The sequence below is a fragment of the Oryzias latipes genome, chromosome 10 (assembly GCF_002234675.1).
Source record: "Oryzias latipes chromosome 10, ASM223467v1".
Lineage (NCBI taxonomy): Eukaryota > Metazoa > Chordata > Actinopteri > Beloniformes > Adrianichthyidae > Oryzias > Oryzias latipes.
Genome location: NC_019868.2, coordinates 8,208,065 through 8,224,958, shown reverse-complemented (window position 1 = coordinate 8,224,958; position 16,894 = coordinate 8,208,065). Strand labels below are relative to the sequence as shown.

The 16,894-nt window shown below is 42.4% G+C and overlaps 1 protein-coding gene across 1 annotated transcript in view; it reads right to left on the bottom strand.

Annotated features, from left to right (window-relative positions):
* abcc5 (ATP binding cassette subfamily C member 5) overlaps positions 1 to 16,894 on the bottom strand; it is a 36,896-nt gene that overhangs the window by 12,543 nt on the left and 7,459 nt on the right. The window contains exons 4-20 of the mRNA XM_004073064.4: positions 16,058 to 16,205; positions 14,006 to 14,239; positions 13,548 to 13,721; positions 12,384 to 12,531; positions 11,509 to 11,657; positions 11,273 to 11,380; positions 8,922 to 9,242; positions 8,774 to 8,845; positions 8,565 to 8,689; positions 8,411 to 8,483; positions 8,126 to 8,329; positions 7,066 to 7,191; positions 6,685 to 6,796; positions 6,412 to 6,596; positions 5,053 to 5,199; positions 4,194 to 4,323; positions 3,426 to 3,579 (exon numbers count right to left, since the gene is read on the bottom strand). Coding sequence (XP_004073112.1) covers positions 3,426 to 3,579; positions 4,194 to 4,323; positions 5,053 to 5,199; positions 6,412 to 6,596; positions 6,685 to 6,796; positions 7,066 to 7,191; positions 8,126 to 8,329; positions 8,411 to 8,483; positions 8,565 to 8,689; positions 8,774 to 8,845; positions 8,922 to 9,242; positions 11,273 to 11,380; positions 11,509 to 11,657; positions 12,384 to 12,531; positions 13,548 to 13,721; positions 14,006 to 14,239; positions 16,058 to 16,205 — 2,610 coding nt within the window. The remainder of the gene's footprint in view (positions 1 to 3,425; positions 3,580 to 4,193; positions 4,324 to 5,052; positions 5,200 to 6,411; positions 6,597 to 6,684; positions 6,797 to 7,065; positions 7,192 to 8,125; positions 8,330 to 8,410; positions 8,484 to 8,564; positions 8,690 to 8,773; positions 8,846 to 8,921; positions 9,243 to 11,272; positions 11,381 to 11,508; positions 11,658 to 12,383; positions 12,532 to 13,547; positions 13,722 to 14,005; positions 14,240 to 16,057; positions 16,206 to 16,894) is intronic.

Here is a 16,894-nt window from a genome sequence, read left to right as displayed (position 1 = left end):
ATCTTATTATAATTTTTTACTCATTAAAGACTCTCTCCAATCACTTTTTGATCCATTTTTAAAGCGTTTCTTTCAATTATGATTGTACTGTTTTTAGCCTAAAAATCCAAAAACCTGTGTTGTTTTCTAGGACATAGTTTCTGCAGAGTGGCAATATTTGATTAGAAATATCTCTTAGAGTTGTGGACGAGACCGTTGGAAACCATGTCCACACTTCCCACCATCCATCTGTTTATGTGGCTTCCAGCCAGCCCCTCACATCCCCAACCTAACACTACCGGTGCAACTGTAATGGTGAACAATATTGCAGCTATCCAGCCGTACAGTTTGGAGCCTGAGGTCAGCTCAGACGAGGAGAACAAAGACGTACATGGATCTAATTGTCTACAAGTGGGTGCATCAGAATGGAGCAGAGCAGACTACCTGTGACCTGTCAACTTTAGCTTCTATGTCACAATTACGCTCTTTTTCAAAAGGTAATTTTTGCTTCTGCTCCTGATTCACAACGATTTGTATTGAGAAATACTCAGAAATGCCATTTTGAGCCTATATATATCTTTATTTATGTCCTCCATCATAAGAAAATTGCCACAAGAATATCTAAAAAAACACCAAAAATGCCATTTTTATTGGAGTGGATCTTTCATTAAAATTAACTTGCTACATGGACAGATAATTTTACTAGTTTCTAAGGATTTTGTTTTTAAGATAATGTTCCCAGTTGTCCAGGTAGGCTACCTCTTTTTGCTGTGTGCAGAACAGACTCTTCACACTGCTGCGGTAGTTTTCCAGCTAACGTAACTATGACAGAGGGAAACGGTATGGGAACTAAATGTCTCGTGTGAATCATTGGGTTTAGCCATAAAATGCTGACAGGAGATGAGGAAAGAACATGACACTTCCTTGCTTCCAGCATTGACTGCTCACAAACATATTTATGCCCTGGGCAATTTCACTTTAGTAATGCAGTAATTGTTGCTTTGGAGGAAGAAACTTCAAGAAGAGACTCGCTTTGTTACAACACTGGTGCACCAGGAGGTTTCCATGTAAATGGATGGAAACAAACTAGCTTTTCCTTAAAGGTTGGGACTATTACTTCAGTCTGTTCCAGTCAGATTTTTTCCTAAAAAAAAGCCTTTACGGTAACTCTCCTCATTTTGAAATAGGAGTGCTTTAGAATTAGAAGGTTGTGGCGGGACAAAGTCATATTAGATATGATCAGAAACAGGAAGCCGTCCTGTGGAACTCTACAACCCACTGATGCTTGGTTTTTTTATACCATAAAAACACAAATCTTGTTTTTGTGCTTCTGGACAGAAAAACCCACAACGAGTGTTCTTCTTCCTGATTTCACAGACAGAGGAAATAACAAGATTTGGTGGATATTTCCCCAGACACCTGCGTGCTTTTGTTCTCTACAGCAGATTCGACTTTATTGCACAAATGCTGCAAAAACGTAAACAATGATAAAGCAAAGACTTCAGAGTATCTGCAATGTTTCCTCCAAACACAGGATGTACCATCAAACCTGAGGCTGTCCTGCCTGCAGATTTATGGAAGCATTTATGTCATGAAGACTTTAGCTCTATCCTAAACCGTCCAAATGTATTTTGGAGATAAATTACAGCCACACAAAAGCAGGGTTTTTGTGCTTGTAGATTTTTGTTGTCCATGTACGTTAAAGATGGCGGGGATTCATGTAAATCAGATCCAAGACTTACGTTTGTGACAACAAAATAGACAAAAGAATAAAAGATAAAAATGTAATTCAAGCACAAGTGTGGGAACGCTGTTTGCTTAATCATATCTTCAACGGCTTGGTCGCCTTCCAAAGCACCATATTGACAGTAAAGAGAAGATTCTAGATGAGGGATTATTCTGGACGGACTGTTTTAAAGCATCAAGAAAAGCTTCAGGTTGACATGCTTACAGTATGTGATATTCCAAATATCACAGCTTCAGCTCCCGGTCTAAATAAAAAATAAAAAACAAAAAAGTTCCATTAGACCAGTCTTTTTCTGGCGCGGTGCGATGCCAGGGGGGCGCGCAGTAGTAGCGGTGCTTGGAGAAAAAAAATCTGCACCACTATCAGTTTCCTATTATCTGTTACATCTCAGAGTTTGTACCAGCCTGGAAACTGCGAATTGCCGTCCCTGCAGATACGCGCTCCCGTCTTTGAGAAGGAAAAGGGGAGGGGTAGTTGGCTCAGGCAGCGAGGTGAAGTGGCGCACCGATTAGAACACGCTGCCCGTCACAAACCACACACTGCAGCGTGAGTATTGGTGACGATGTTTGGCTCCACGTGTGCATGTGAGCAGTCTTTCTCACATCTAAAGAACATTCAGACCAACCTACGATCACATTTAACGAATGGAAGTCTCAACGCCTGCATGAAGCTTAAACTCACCACGTATCAACCAGACCATCAGCAAAACCACCATGCAGCATCAGAAGTCCCATTAATGGTAAGAAATACTCATTTATTAAAAACAGCATAATGTAGTGTCTCTTTCCCACACTGAGGCACGGAGACTTCATCTGTTTTAAGGTTCTTTATTCTGGTTACTGTAGGCCGTAACCAACGCTGTACAACTCATCAGAGACTCCTGATTCTCTCTCGCCGAGAGCCCTCCCCCCAACTTTTTATACCCCCGCTGCTGCACCAGCCCTCCTATTTCCCTTATTCTGCCCAAAGCTGAACCCCATTGGTCCAAACTCCCCAATGACAAGCTGAGCGACAGAACTGAGGGCCAACCAGCATCTCTGGTTGATGCGTTCAATGAACTCTGGAACTTGGAACGCGACCCAACAGCCGCCCAGTAAAACTCAGTGCACTACAATAACAATGTTATTAAAAAAGAATCCACAGACTTATTGTACTTTATAAGTGGTTAAATGACTTGTATTTTATTTTAATAATATTGTATGGCTCTCACGAAATTAGATTTAGAAATATGTGGTGTTTATGGCTCTCCCTTGCTCTAAAGCATTCAGGGTTGCAGTTAAGTGTGGAGCCAAGAGACTTGTGGCTAGACCCTACAGGAATACAATACTACACCTAATCTGGTACTATTTTAAAAAATATTAAAACATGTTTCAAACTTGATGGAAGATCTTTGCAGATTTCTTCATAAAAGTTTATAGATTAATGGAAAAAGTTACGAAACCACAGTAACTAGTTTTTGTTTCTTTTTGTAAATACAACAGGAGGTTCAAAAAGTTATAAACATTCTCCACGTGTCATATTGTAAATATTAGCTTTTTATGGCTACAATAAAAAGTGTTTACATGGAAATAAGGAGGAATGTAAAAATAATCACCTGATAGAAAGAATCAGATTATAGTTTTTGAAGCTTCTGTCCCTCAGAAAAAGGACAGAAATACATTGCAAACTCTGTGCCACACAAGGTGCATTGGGTTCTCACCTAGAGACTCGGTTAACCAGGAGGAGGAAGACACCCATTGGCAGGATGGAGATTAGGAACCAAGGGAAGACGATGCACACCATCCCCAGGCAAAACAGGACCATGGTCAGGTTCTGCATGAGCATTTCAGCTTGCATGGTCAGACGTACGTCCACTGTTGAAGGGAGACATGAACTAGATCAGATAAATAGTGGCACATATGAGAAATCTGTGGCTCTTTGGCCTGACTAGAAACGGTGTGGTTAACACAGATCCAGCCAGAGCACAGAAGATTTAATCCCCAAATCGGAAGATCACGGGTTCAGTTCCCTCCCATGTGTGGAAGCGTCCAGGGGGCAAGACACTGAACCCCACATTACTCCTGGTGTTTCTAGGTTGATGCCAGTGTTGGGCAGTGGAGCCACCATCAGTGTGTGAGCCAACCCCCGTATGAGTGCGCGGGACAAAGGCTTAAGCCACAGTGTAAATATCTGATCCCCTTTTCCCCCCAAAAAACCCACCAGTGCACAAAAAAAGAAACTTGAAGAGAGTAAAAGATCTACAAGCAACAGCAAACAAGCGCAACCATCCAAGAAGAAAACAACTTGCATATCGACATGTCAAGCAAAGACACGAGTGAAGTGGATGACAGAGAGCAGCTCACCAGAGAGATCCCTTCATGTCAAATCACACCGCGTGTTGGAACTAAACCTTGTCAAATACAGTGACTTCCCTGACTGAGTGCTCTCCTGAGGGAAAGGTTCTCAGTCGAGACAAATCAAGCCTCACCCTCGTCCATGTCCCTGGAGAAGCGGGTCAGGATCCGACCCAGAGGTGTTGTATCGAAAAAGCGCATGGGGCTGAGGAGGAGCCGCCGGAACAGCTTGTCGTGGAGAACAGAGGCAGCCTTCACCGTGCACTGTCAACACAAACAACACGCTGAGCTCCGGCACCAGACCTGACACGTGTAAACAAACACTTGAGACAAACATACGGAAACAATCGCTGCTCGGAGAAAGAAGACAGTCGGAAGGAAATGGCAGTAAACACTGGCTCTTGCGCGGCGCCTGCTGAGTTGCAAACGCCGCCTCGCCATATGCTGAGCATGTGAAAAGTGGCAGGAGGGCGTTTTCTTTCCGCTCGTAAGGCCGTCTGTCAAAGCCTCATTCATAATGAGTTCCTGGGAGGCTTACATAAAGGTCACGACCCAACTCAAAGGAGACAATCCCCCAATTGGACAAAAATTTAATGTGGCAGCAGAGAACAAATGAATTCTAATAATGGAATATTTAACACTGGGAGAGATCCCATCCTAGCTTCAGGAGGGGGAAAGGGGGGAGTTACTGTAGCTGGAAAATTAGCTATTTCCAGTGGGACACATTAACATGGGGGACCAACTGGTGCCCTGTTGTGTCAGAACAGGTTAAGGTGAAAAGGAAGATGTGCTCTGGAGGGGGGAGGTGACATGGATGAGCGCATACACACAAACACAGATGTGGTAAAAGAGCAGCAGCGCACAAACACCGAATGGATTCGGCCTGCGGCCATTTTCCATCAAGCATAGGAGCATAAATAAAAGACCGTTCCAGAGGAGGAACCCGGCGGACTGCTCTCACCCTAAAGCTGACCAGCAACGAAAGACACCTACCTTCACAAACACTAGGCCTCTGACGGTCTTCAGCAGCAACGCAGCTCCCATGGAGATGACATAAACAGTTGAGTAGTACTGAATGTGAGGATTGAGCCTCATGCTGTCGCTCGCCGTCGTCTCATTCTCCGAGATTAACGATGTGTTCTGAGGGCAGATGGGGTAACAAATTGTGAAAAAAAATTGAAATATTCCCTGCGTGGCTCCTAACGAGATTGAGAAAAGCACAGTTTGGTTGACAAAACGTGCATTAAAATCAGTCAGGCTGGTGACATTTACAATTCCAAGCACATCTCTCAGTGGCAGCCACTGCCTGTTTGCTGCACATCTGTTTCCCTGATTGTTTTTAATTAAGTTTACTGGGGTGCCGTTACAGTTTTATTTTTTTCAATCATTCTCATTCAGATTAATACTCAGTCTGACTCCACGAGTCACCGAAGCGAAGGACCCATATTTTTTTAACTATAGTCGCACTGGAGTATAAGTCACACTTTTGGGAGAAATTTATTTAACAAAATACAGGAACAAGAACAGACATTTCATCTTGAAACGCAAATCATTAGAACGGAATAGATGGCAGTAAATATATGCATACTTCACTACCGTTACTGTATTCAGCTTCATGAAACATGAAAGGAATTGATTTGGTGTCTATTTAGCGCAACATATGAACAATTGTTCAGACAACAATAGCATAAAGAACATGCTAACAAGTCAAATAAAGCCTTTATATCACTTCAAATCACTAAATCTGTTGAATTCTTCATTCAGGGCTTCGGCGTTCCGAAGTCTTCACAAGTGGCTGAGAAAGTCTAAAGTCCAATTATAGGCTCCATGTACAAAACGGGCAGCCATTGAATGTGGGTTGAAAGTTAAACCAGTTGGACTTTGACCAATCAGGGATTTGATAGTGACGCATGGGGAGCTTCGTTTTTAATTCATTTATCATGAAGGAGAAATCTATAATTGCAGTTTGTGCCCGGCTGATCTATGACACTAAGTCTTTTATATATCGGAATCGAGCTGTGACAGAAAAATCCTGGAGCAAGATTTGATATATTTACACCACTGTGAGATTTCGCACCAGGCGTCTTCCAACTGTAGGTAGATGCACTAGTATTGGCTTGCGACAGCCCAGAGTGAACGTAGCATAAGACTGAGCAGTGCTTCTTCCTCTCTGTTGCTGTCAGTAGCAAAGGGCTACAGTGCCCTCTAGTGGTTGTTAATGTTTACTTTTCTTTTTTTTTTACATATTGTTCGCACTTAAGTATAAGTCACACCACCAGTCAAATTATGTACAACTTTAACTCCAAAAAATACAGTAGTTTCTCTTTTTGGAGAAAAATAGCTAAAACTCACCCCACTCCCCTGCCTAATCCAGTAGCTGAGCCACCAGTTACTGAAGGCTATGCTGCCCGTGGTTGAGAGGAAAAAGATGACGTTGATGAGGAAAACTATGGGACCCCCTGCTGCTTTGATGTAGGCTCCATACACGGACCAGGCTACGGCACCGGAGCCCTTCTCTTCAGCTTTCATCAGCGGTTCTGAATGCCACAGACAAAAAAAGAGAAAAAAGTACAAAATGCATTTCGGTGTTTTCCTCATCTGCGCCTGACTAAAAATGTCTCTCACCTCTCTTCTTGTTTTCCATCTTAGGTGCGAACTTCCTGACTTCCAGCGAGCTGTCAGCCCTTTTTGGAGCGTCTCTTCTCTGCTTGTTTTTTAAATTTTCTTTTATGAGGTTCTGGGGGACAGAAACGGGGAACCTGAAAAAGCTTTGTCACAAATCAGGAGATCTCCAACAACAGCCTTGTGATTTTAATCAGGGATATCGGTGACAAGATCCTCAAAGGCTCACCAGTGAATCAGCTCTGGCATAAATAATAAAGGCCTGTATGCATTAACATTTTTCCACAGTGGGATCAGTCTATCTGCGCTCATGAATTATTCAAACTGTAACGCTTGGTTCTGCAGCAAAGTGATATCTTTGTTCCTTGTGCTTCTCAGCCTTACCTCTTGTTGAATGCTGTTGAATAAAGTGGCGTATTCGCAGCTTTTGTCCATCAGCTGCGCGTGTGTGCCGTGCCCTGCGATCCGCCCGTCCTTCATCAGGACAACATCGTCACACTCGGGCAAATACTAAAGGGGGAAATTAATATTATGATATCTGATGAGGAGGAGTTCATTTGCAAGGGGCTCTGACACTTTTAAGTACACTAAACAATTTGATACTTGCAGAGATTTAAATTTTAAGACGTTTAGGATATTTTACCAGGTTTTATTTTTGAAGCTTTTCTCGAAACCAGCACAGTCGAGAATTTGTGTCTCATTAAGAGCTAGGAGCTCAAAATAAGAAGCAAATAACTGAAATAAGTCCAAAACCATTTTGTTCCATAAAATAAAACTTTATTTAAGATTTAAAAAAGTTGAGGTTCAATTATAAGGACGTTATTTTAAAGTTCAATAAATGTTGACAAGTTAGACTGCTATTCACTGTCTTCATTTTGGAAACAAATATTTAGATTTATGCTCTAAGATAAAGTGCTAGTTTCAGATTTTATGAGGATTTGTTCAAGTGGGCTAACTTGTACTAAGATTCTCGTTTTGTTCACATTTTGTTCTAAAATGTGTCATTTCAACTTATGACACAAAGTTTTGCCACTGTAATCAAAATAAACACAATTAAGAACATAAAAACATAAAAAATACAAACCATTTACTAAGAAGTAACAAAAAAATACTCATTGGGGTGTATAACATTTAACTTGAAGTACCGGTAATTCTATCTCACGGTAAACTTTTTTAGCTTATTTTTCCCTATTTGAATGCTTGGGTGGATCTTCTTGTTTCTAGATGCTGATTTCTTTTAAATTGAGTTGCTGCATGGACAGATCATTTTACTACTTTCTAGTCATTTTATTCTTGAGATTGGGGTTCTCCTCCTATTTTTAGGCGTGCACAGTTGATTTTTTTTCAGGACATTTTCAAGGACATTTTAAGAAAAAGCTGAGATAAATCTCATCAGATACAGTATGTCTGTTTTTATTTTTATAAGAGCAGATCATCTCCTCACCTGCAGCTGGTGCGTTACAAACAGCACCGTCCTTCCTTTAGCCGCTCCCCTTATGGCTTTGTTGAATATATGTGAACCCACACAGGCGTCCACGGCGCTCAGAGGGTCATCCAGAAGGAGGATGGGCCGCTCACTGTAGAGCGCACGGGCCAGGCTCACCCTCTGACGCTGACCTCCACTCAGGCTGGTGCCCCTTTCACCAATCTGGAAGTAAGAACAGAAGCCATTTGGGATTTATGGGTTTTAGAAAACAGAGTCACAGCGCGTTAAAGGAAGCAGACGAACCTCAGTGGTGTCGCCGTATGGAAAATCTGCAAGATCTTGGAGAAGACAGCATGCTTCCAACACAGCGTCATACCTGATAGGGACACAAGTTCAAGGTTTAGGGATGAATCTATAATGTTTAATCAAGATGACTTTATAACAAAACACTTCCTACTTCTTTGAGTTAAACTCCTTTCCAAACAGGATGTTGTTCCTCAGAGTGTCGTTGAGAATCCAGGCCTGTTGGGCAGCGTATGCAAAGTCCCCACTGGAAGCTACTTTACCCCCCAACAAAGTCATCTAAAACATAGACGCAGGTAAATTTAAAGTGAGAGGAATGTGCCGACTTTGAAGTCTGCAGGCAAGCACCGAGCTGGACCTGACCTGTCCCAGGAGAGCCGACAGAAGAGAGCTCTTCCCGCTTCCGACGCCTCCACAGATCCCAACCAGAGAACCCTGAGGAAGAAAGCAGGTCATCCAGCTGAAAGACTGCAGTTCTTTAGAATCAAAATACATGTTTGTGTTTTGTTACCTTCTTAATGCACAGATTAATGTGGTGCAGGGCTTTGTGCAGAGGTTTGTGTGTGCTTTGGGAGGCGGAGATGGTGCTCTGCGGGCTCTCCTGCTCCATGTTTGTGAGCAGACTTTGAATGTTGGCGTTTGCTCTGCAGCCCTTACTGTCCTCGCTGGACATAAAGCGGTTCAGCTTCTTTTTCATGCCCCCTTGTTTCTTGGGTGGCACGTTCAGCTTAGCCTTGTCCCAATCCAAAGTAGCGTCCAGAAACTCTACTGCGTTGTTGAGGTCTTCCATTTTGACCAAAACCGTCTCCCTGTCGTCCAGCAAGTAGAGCCTCTGTAGTGGGATAGTCACACAGTTCAGTCATAGCTGATCAAACTGGGGGAGATTCGTTCAGTCTCATCCACAGTCACATAAAGCACAGTAAACAGTTCACATGTGGTTTAACATGCTGGCACTGCAGGGATCATTACATTAGCGTCTGATGCTTTAAGTGCAGTCTGGCCCACCATTAAGCTCATCAGGACTTCATAATGCTCAGCATGTGTGCAGATCACAGAATAAGTCTTTGACTGCATCTTTGGCAGAAAAAGTTGCTGATTTAACCCAGCTTGGCCCTGGAAAACATTTCCCACACACATGTGACTTTTAAACACGTGCTGAGAAACACTTTATCAAAGTGTCATCAGATGGGATTGTGTTCAAGCACTTGCTGGGGGAAAACAGAGAAATGTAAATCAAGTTCCGCTAATTGACCTACATCATTTTGTTCTCATATGACAGATTTGGCTCAAATCACATTATAGTTACAGGTGTTGCTGTCCCTGTTCCTCAGGCATTTCAATGTAAAACAAACGAATCAGATTTAAAATAAACAATAAGAAAATTCAAGTTTTTCTGTTTGGGTTAAGTTTTTCCTCACCAACTTTCACCAGAAATCTATAGCTTAGAACACTTGCTTATAAACCTAGCAGACATTAGTGTCTTTAATTAAATCGAAGACTTCAATTATAGTGCAGTTTGCTTTACAAAAATCAAGAATATTGGCATTTAAGACCCAGTCTACTGGAAATTCCATGTTTTGGTAGCATTTTTGTAATGATGAAAAACACACAAAAATAAGCTTAAAACTGCATTTCTGAGTATTTCTTTATAAAAATGATTGTGAATCAGCAGCTGATGGGAAAACGCAGTTTGAAAAAAGTGTATTTGTGACGTAGATAATACACTGGGCGGGCTTAGATATTGCTCGCCATGTAAGGTAGTGATGGAGCTGTAAATATAGAGCTCTCAACAATGGGGAGGGGAAGGGTGGCGGTGTTACTCTGCACCCATAGTCCCACCCACAACTCAGAGGTGGATTTCTAATGAACTAGTGCTGCTCTGCAGAAACTATGTCCTAGATCAGTGTTTTTCAACCTTTTTTAGCCACGGCACACTTTAACCTTGACAAAAATCCAGCGGCACACCAGCATCCAAAAAAAAAAGAAGAAAGGAGAAACTCATAGTCTGTATTGATCTACAGCCCCTCTGCAATCTCACATGTATTTTTGGGATAATTGTGGCAGAAAAAGCTGGAAGTTGCAGCTGTTTTTTCTAAAAGATGTAATAAAAGTTATGTGTGTTCGTTGTGGTTTCAAGATGTTTAGCAACGAAGATTCATTGTGTGCTGAGATGCTGTCACTTTAACCCAATGCATCATGGGAGATGTAGTACAAACAGCTGTCGAACACAGACAGACTAGCGTCTCTGAGCTTCATTGCTTTGTTCAATTGTTCCACGGTCTGACAACGGATCCTGTGGAAAGTTACACCCCTAAAGACGAGCTTTGTCTGTTATTTTTGTTAGAAAAGAGCGACTTTATGAGCAGAATCGGAACAAGGAAGTGAAGACTTTAACCACTTCTGATTGGTCAGACTGATGACGTATGATTAAGCCTCCAAGAATGAATGGTGGACACAGTTAAAGGGGCAAGACTTCCGAAAACGTCTGAAGCTACGGCTAAATCGCGGTACCGTCATTCTTATCAAAGTGTCTTTAATAGAATCAAATAAACACAAAGAAAAAAGTATTTTACGATCTTTCATATTCCTAACTACTCAGTGTTTTATCAGGGCCTGTTTGGATGGACAAAGAGCTGATTTCCTGGAGATGGTACATGTTTCTAGATCAGTGAAAATGGATAATTTCCCACGGCACACCTGACCATCTCCCAGGGCACAGTGGTTGAAAAACACTGTCCTAGAGAACAATACAGGTTTTTGGGGATTTTGGCTAAAAACAATACAGTCATAATTAAAAGACCAATGAGAATGCTGTGAAAATGAATCAAAAGATGATTGGAGTGGAACTTTTAGTTCTCTCACCTGAAACCTTTTGACAGCAATGGCCCCCTCAGACAATGCCCTCACAGCCAGCGGTGTGACTTTCAGAGCAAACGTCATGGAGTTGAAGACCGCAACCACAGTGAAAGCCTGTAAAAAATATTCAATTACTGGAAACATAGAGCAACATTTTCCAAGAGGCAGAATGAATGCAGTTAAATGCAAATGAACGCACAGTCCTGTGATTATACATGGAAGACGCTGTTCTCATTAGATACCTCTGCGGCAGTGAGGTCGTACCCCATGGCCATATGAAGGGTGAAGGTGCACACGCTGGCCATCACCACCACGATAGGAGCTACACCCACTGTGAGACTCTGGACGACCCCTGCTCTCTCCAGAATCCTCCTCTCCTTTGAACGCACCTCTGCAGAGAAAAGATCAAAGAGACATGAGCAAATAAGGAAAAACAAAAAAACATGGATACAGTGACTCCCCAAAGGGTTACACAATGAAGATGCATTTTGAGAAGCTCAGAGCCTCAAACCAGCTCAGCGTGCACAGAACACAGATATAAGAGATGAAAAACCTGCAGAGATTTGAAATGTTTTTTTTAAATTGAATGCCTAAATACTGACCCCTTCTAACCCAGCACAATGGGTGCAAACACAGAAACCAAAAGCTTCAGTTCCTTTAGATTTGCCAAACCAAACATCTCTTTCCCAACAGGTGATACATGCAGTTCTGTGGGAACTACAAACCCTGATCCTTCATGTAACAGCAATGCTAATTAAATGAAAATGGCTCTGTCGCCCTTAAAGCTTATTGGCCACTAAGGTGGATTAATTACCCCTGTAATAGTTTATCACAGAGCAGCAGTAAAACTGAGCCCAACCTGACTCCTTTGGAGCACGACCAGGAGAAGAAGAAAAAAAGACGAATTCATGGCTGAGATCTGTATTAAGATATTCTGAAACTCATTAACCTTGAGCAGATCAGTTATGGAGTAATCATTTTAACACGATAGTCATTCTGACTCAGTTGGAAAGTTTTAGTTGTCACAATCGCTAAAAAATGTACAAAAACACGGAAAAGTAGGAAGTTGGGAACAGAAAACAGAGAAGTCGTTTTATAAAGTGTGACAGGCCCTCACCGTGAATGTTCTGAGCAAAGGCGTTTTCCCAACAATACATCTTAATGAACTTGATGCAACCCAAGATCTCGTTCATCAGCCTCACGCGCCGGTCAGTGACCGCCACGCACTTCTTGCGGAAATACGCCGTCAGCTTGGATGCAAGCATCTGTCCGGGTGGTGGTGGCGGGGGTGATGATGACAAGTAAGAGACAGAGGAGGAAATGAAAGCAGACACAATCATATTAGCTGAGCTGAAGGCCTGTCCATGGGACCAGAGTGATAAACGCCTTCCACATCAAAAGCAGAGCCTCGGGCTGACAGTCTGTGTCAGAGACTGAGCGTAATTTAAATAGAACAGCTGCGAAGCTGACAGGAGATTGATACTCAAGGAGTTACCAGGCTTTATAAAGTGCTGCAGAGGTTCTTCAGTGGTTTAAATAACTTTTTAAAGAGACAATTACTTAAAACTAAATTCCTTTAAGTTCCACACATTGACTGGATATGAGAAAAGGAAGTGAGTGAGTGTGACATCACTCATAGAAAATGGCTTACTTCTGAAATGAAGCTCCAATGAAATGAAGTCAATTTAGTCGTTTTTACGCGGTGCGGATGTTGGAACCAGACGTTGTCTGTGAGTGTGGCTGTCAGTCTGAGAATATGTTTCATTGGCAACCACTCTCACCAATCAGGAGTGAGCTTGTTGGAAGTCCACACCCCTACAACTGACAGCGGGCTCGGGAGGATTTGTCAATCAAACGTTTTGAACGTTTGACGTGAGAGCACCTACTTTTATTGAATCCTCTGACTGGTCAGCTTATAACTTAAGTAAAGAAAAATAAAATCATGAAAAAAATAGCATTATCAAGAACATGAAAAAAAAGTATTATTAGAACTAAAAAATAGTTTTTCTGACAAATAGAATGACTGAGTAATCGCTGTTTATTTCTCAATAGAAGTCTATGGGATTTTGGCTTTCAGTGGGTACTTCCTGTTTTGAATGCGGGGGGGGGGGGGGTCACTCAGTCCAGGTCTCAGATACAGTCAATGGTTCCGGCTCAAATGTGTCAGATATAGAAACATGATCATTACAGAATGCTTTTTAAAATGTCTGGTTACTTTGAATTCCTACACAAAGTTTCACACTTTATATAGAAAATTCAGCTTTTCAGTCAGAAGTCATACCATGATCGGGTAGAAGATGATGAAGATGGCTGACCCCAGCAGGGCAGTGGGACCCAGGAAGTATGCAGTGTAAGACAGACCGAGGATTCCCACCAGTGGCCCCCCCGCCAGCAGGCAGCCCACGGAAACGGCCTCACAGAGCCGCTGCCCGTCGCTGGAGCACATGTTGATCAGCTGGAAACAAAGGTGATCTTTAATGAGCTCAACAATTTTAAACAATAGCCTCTAAGGCTATTAAAGCTGTTGCACCACCATACTGCCATGTTAGCTTGTTGGGCAATGATTCCACTTAAGCTCTGTAAGGATTAATCTCCCCACTTCCCCATCCCACAGGCTTTGGGATTTGTTCTGATCCAAGCCAGGATGGCGGAAAATAAATCCATCTCAGCCATCCGCACGTGGAGCCAAGCGGTTCCTTGTTGTTCATTTAAAAGCCTCTTCTACTTTGGAAAACCTACCTCGCCTGGACTGACGTCTCTGGTGCTGCGCAGGCGGAGGATCTTCTGAAACGCAAACGTCACTGCTGCCCCGCGCAGGCGAGCGGCGGTACGGTAGTTGACGGCCCACATGAGCGCCAGAGACCAGGAGCGGATAAGTTCTGTGAGGAAAAGCCCGGCTACCAGAGGAAGGCCGTGGCGCCAGGAGCTCAGCGGGTTCTGAGAATATTCCAAGAGCGCTCGGACAAGGATTGCCTGGGAAGAGATGCGAGGAGACGGGGGCAAAGGAAAAGACAGGTTTGAAAAAGAAAAGAAAGAAGGTTCACAGAAAACAACAGATGTACACAAGCAGAAACAAAAGGAAAAGAACAAAAAAGCAGGACCAGTTTAACCCTTTGGAAGTGATCAACATCTGAAGGCGTCCTGACATGCTGCTATGACATCAGCATAATAAAACTACGTCAAAAATAAACTTCAACTTGCTTGAATACTCTAGGATTGAAATAGCATTGAGTGAAAGACAGAATAGGGAAGTTATTTGTAGTTTCATTGTCTTAAGTCTTTACTTAAGGCAATGAGGCAGGAGACGAATGTCCATCAACACTGGAACTGATTTTACAGATGGAGAAAAAACTGGTGCCGGCTTTTGAGGACTCTCATGGCGAGCAACCCGACTATTCTGACTTTTGATTTTGGGGGTAGAAGAGGGTGACAAAGGGGAGAGTGGCCTCGCCACTGTGGGAGGCGGCACTATCTGTTAGCTGTCAGAAATTGAATGCCGAGAAGACCGATCCTTCCTTTATTTTGGATGGAGAGCAACAGGATTTTTAAATTACAATGAGCACCAGCACTGTCTAAAAGTTGCAGAAACTCTGTGGAGCACTGTGAAAATCCTGGTGGCAGCCATTGTGGGAAGCAAAGCTACTTGGTGGACAAGATCCTTGTCTACCAGGGTAAAAGTTTTCTTTTACTCTTTGCCACTGACACAATGGGATGCTGTCGCAGGGCCATATTTCACACATCCATTAATTCTCACACTCACACCTATGGACAGTTTTGACTTGCCAATTGACCTATGAAGCATGTTTTTGGAAGGTGGGAGGAAGCTGGAGACCCCTGAGAGAACCCACGCATGCACGGGGAGAACATGCAAGCTCCACACAGAAAGGTCCCCCATTGATGTTCTGTTTCAGGTCCTCCAGCCGGGACTTGAACCGGGGGCCTTCTCGCTGTGAGGCAAGAGCGCTAGCCACTGTGCAGCCCGACATAGTAAATTGCTTTGTTTAAAACATTTGTTCTTGTAGTTTTATTCAGGTTTGACACCTAAAAAGGGTTTGTTTGAACATTTTCCTGTTGGATTTTTCTGTTATTGTAGGATTTTATGTTTATTGCTTGAACAAAACCTGGAAAAATGACTAAATAAAGTTAGTGCTGAGTAAAATAATACCAGGTAAGCCAGTAAATGATCTTTAAATTTGAAAATACAGAAGTAAATTCCAAAGTATTCAACAATAGAGATTTAGGCCCTGTGTTTCTACAGCTTAAAGAGAAAAATACTGAGAATTGTAAATGTTAAGCCTGCAATCTTTTTCTTTTAAATCTAATAAAAACTGGTAATCTGTAGAAAACAAAAATGCACTAATTAAGTCCAAAAGGAATTTGACACAACTGTAAGAAATAAATCCAGGCTCCTGGATTTGGATCAGAACAGTCGTTGGTTTTAAAACAGTAAAACAGAGAGCTTCATGCAGGAAAATCTAATGAACCCAATTCAGATACACAACAAATGCAATGAAGTTTGGATATTTTATTCTGATCAGGACGATTCAGAAACACCAGCTCTGTTCCAAAATTTCCAGAAGCCACTCTCACCAAGAAAAGAAAAGACCTTTTCATTTTTTTTTGGAAAAAGTAAATGACAAACTGAGTATTTTCCAGCAACAACATAAGTACACGCTCTATAGATTGAACCCAGACTTTCTTTTTAACCAACATTACACCACATCAAGTGGTTTTCAGAAAACATGAACATTTAACTCATCTCCCACCCCGAGAGACACTGACGATACTCACAGGTCCAAAAAAGCCTGCCACCATTGTTATAAGGAGGGAAAAGATGGCCACCAGCATTCGGGTTTGGCAGAACCTCCAGAAGACGCTGGTCAGGGACGCTCCCTCCCGCCCGCGGCTTTTGAGCTCGCTGTTCCACAAAGATTCAAGTCTGGAAGCAAAACCCACAAGAAAAGATCAAAATCATCGTTCTGCGCGTTGATGCATGACTTCTCTGATTACATCTTTAGTTACCAACTATTAAAAGAGTGAAGCCAACTTCATCGATTCCTCTGGATCATGCTGGAGTATTTTATCAGAGGTCCCAGTAAGAAATGACAAATAAAAAAGCAGGTGAGACAAATGAAGACTGTTAATAATGTATAGGTGACCTCCAGTATGCCGTATAATCATGAATGATGCGAGGCATAATTAGACTGCGTTAGGTGCCTAACGTGTTGAAGATGTGCTAATGTACTTCTCCGGCTGCATAATGCTTCTTGAAGTGGATAAATATCTCGTTGGCCAAATGCTTCATGGCTAATGACTCCATAAAAACAGCACTGGAGCAGCTGCAGAAAGTCATTTACGCCTAAACAACTTTATTAAAAGCGGATCAGAGACAGGGAGAACATTAAGCCAACAACTCGCTCACAATGTTTGATAATTACTACTCGAAGTCAAACGGTGCCGAATCTAGGAAACTGCAATTAGACGGCAGCCAAAAAGCCCTGCAGACGCAGCGTGGTTCACTGGAACTGTAACAGGACCATGGGAGGGAGGGGGTCACTTTTTTATTCATTTGGAGACAAAAGTAAGGATATTAACAATGGAGTCATGCATTTAAATATATGATACAAA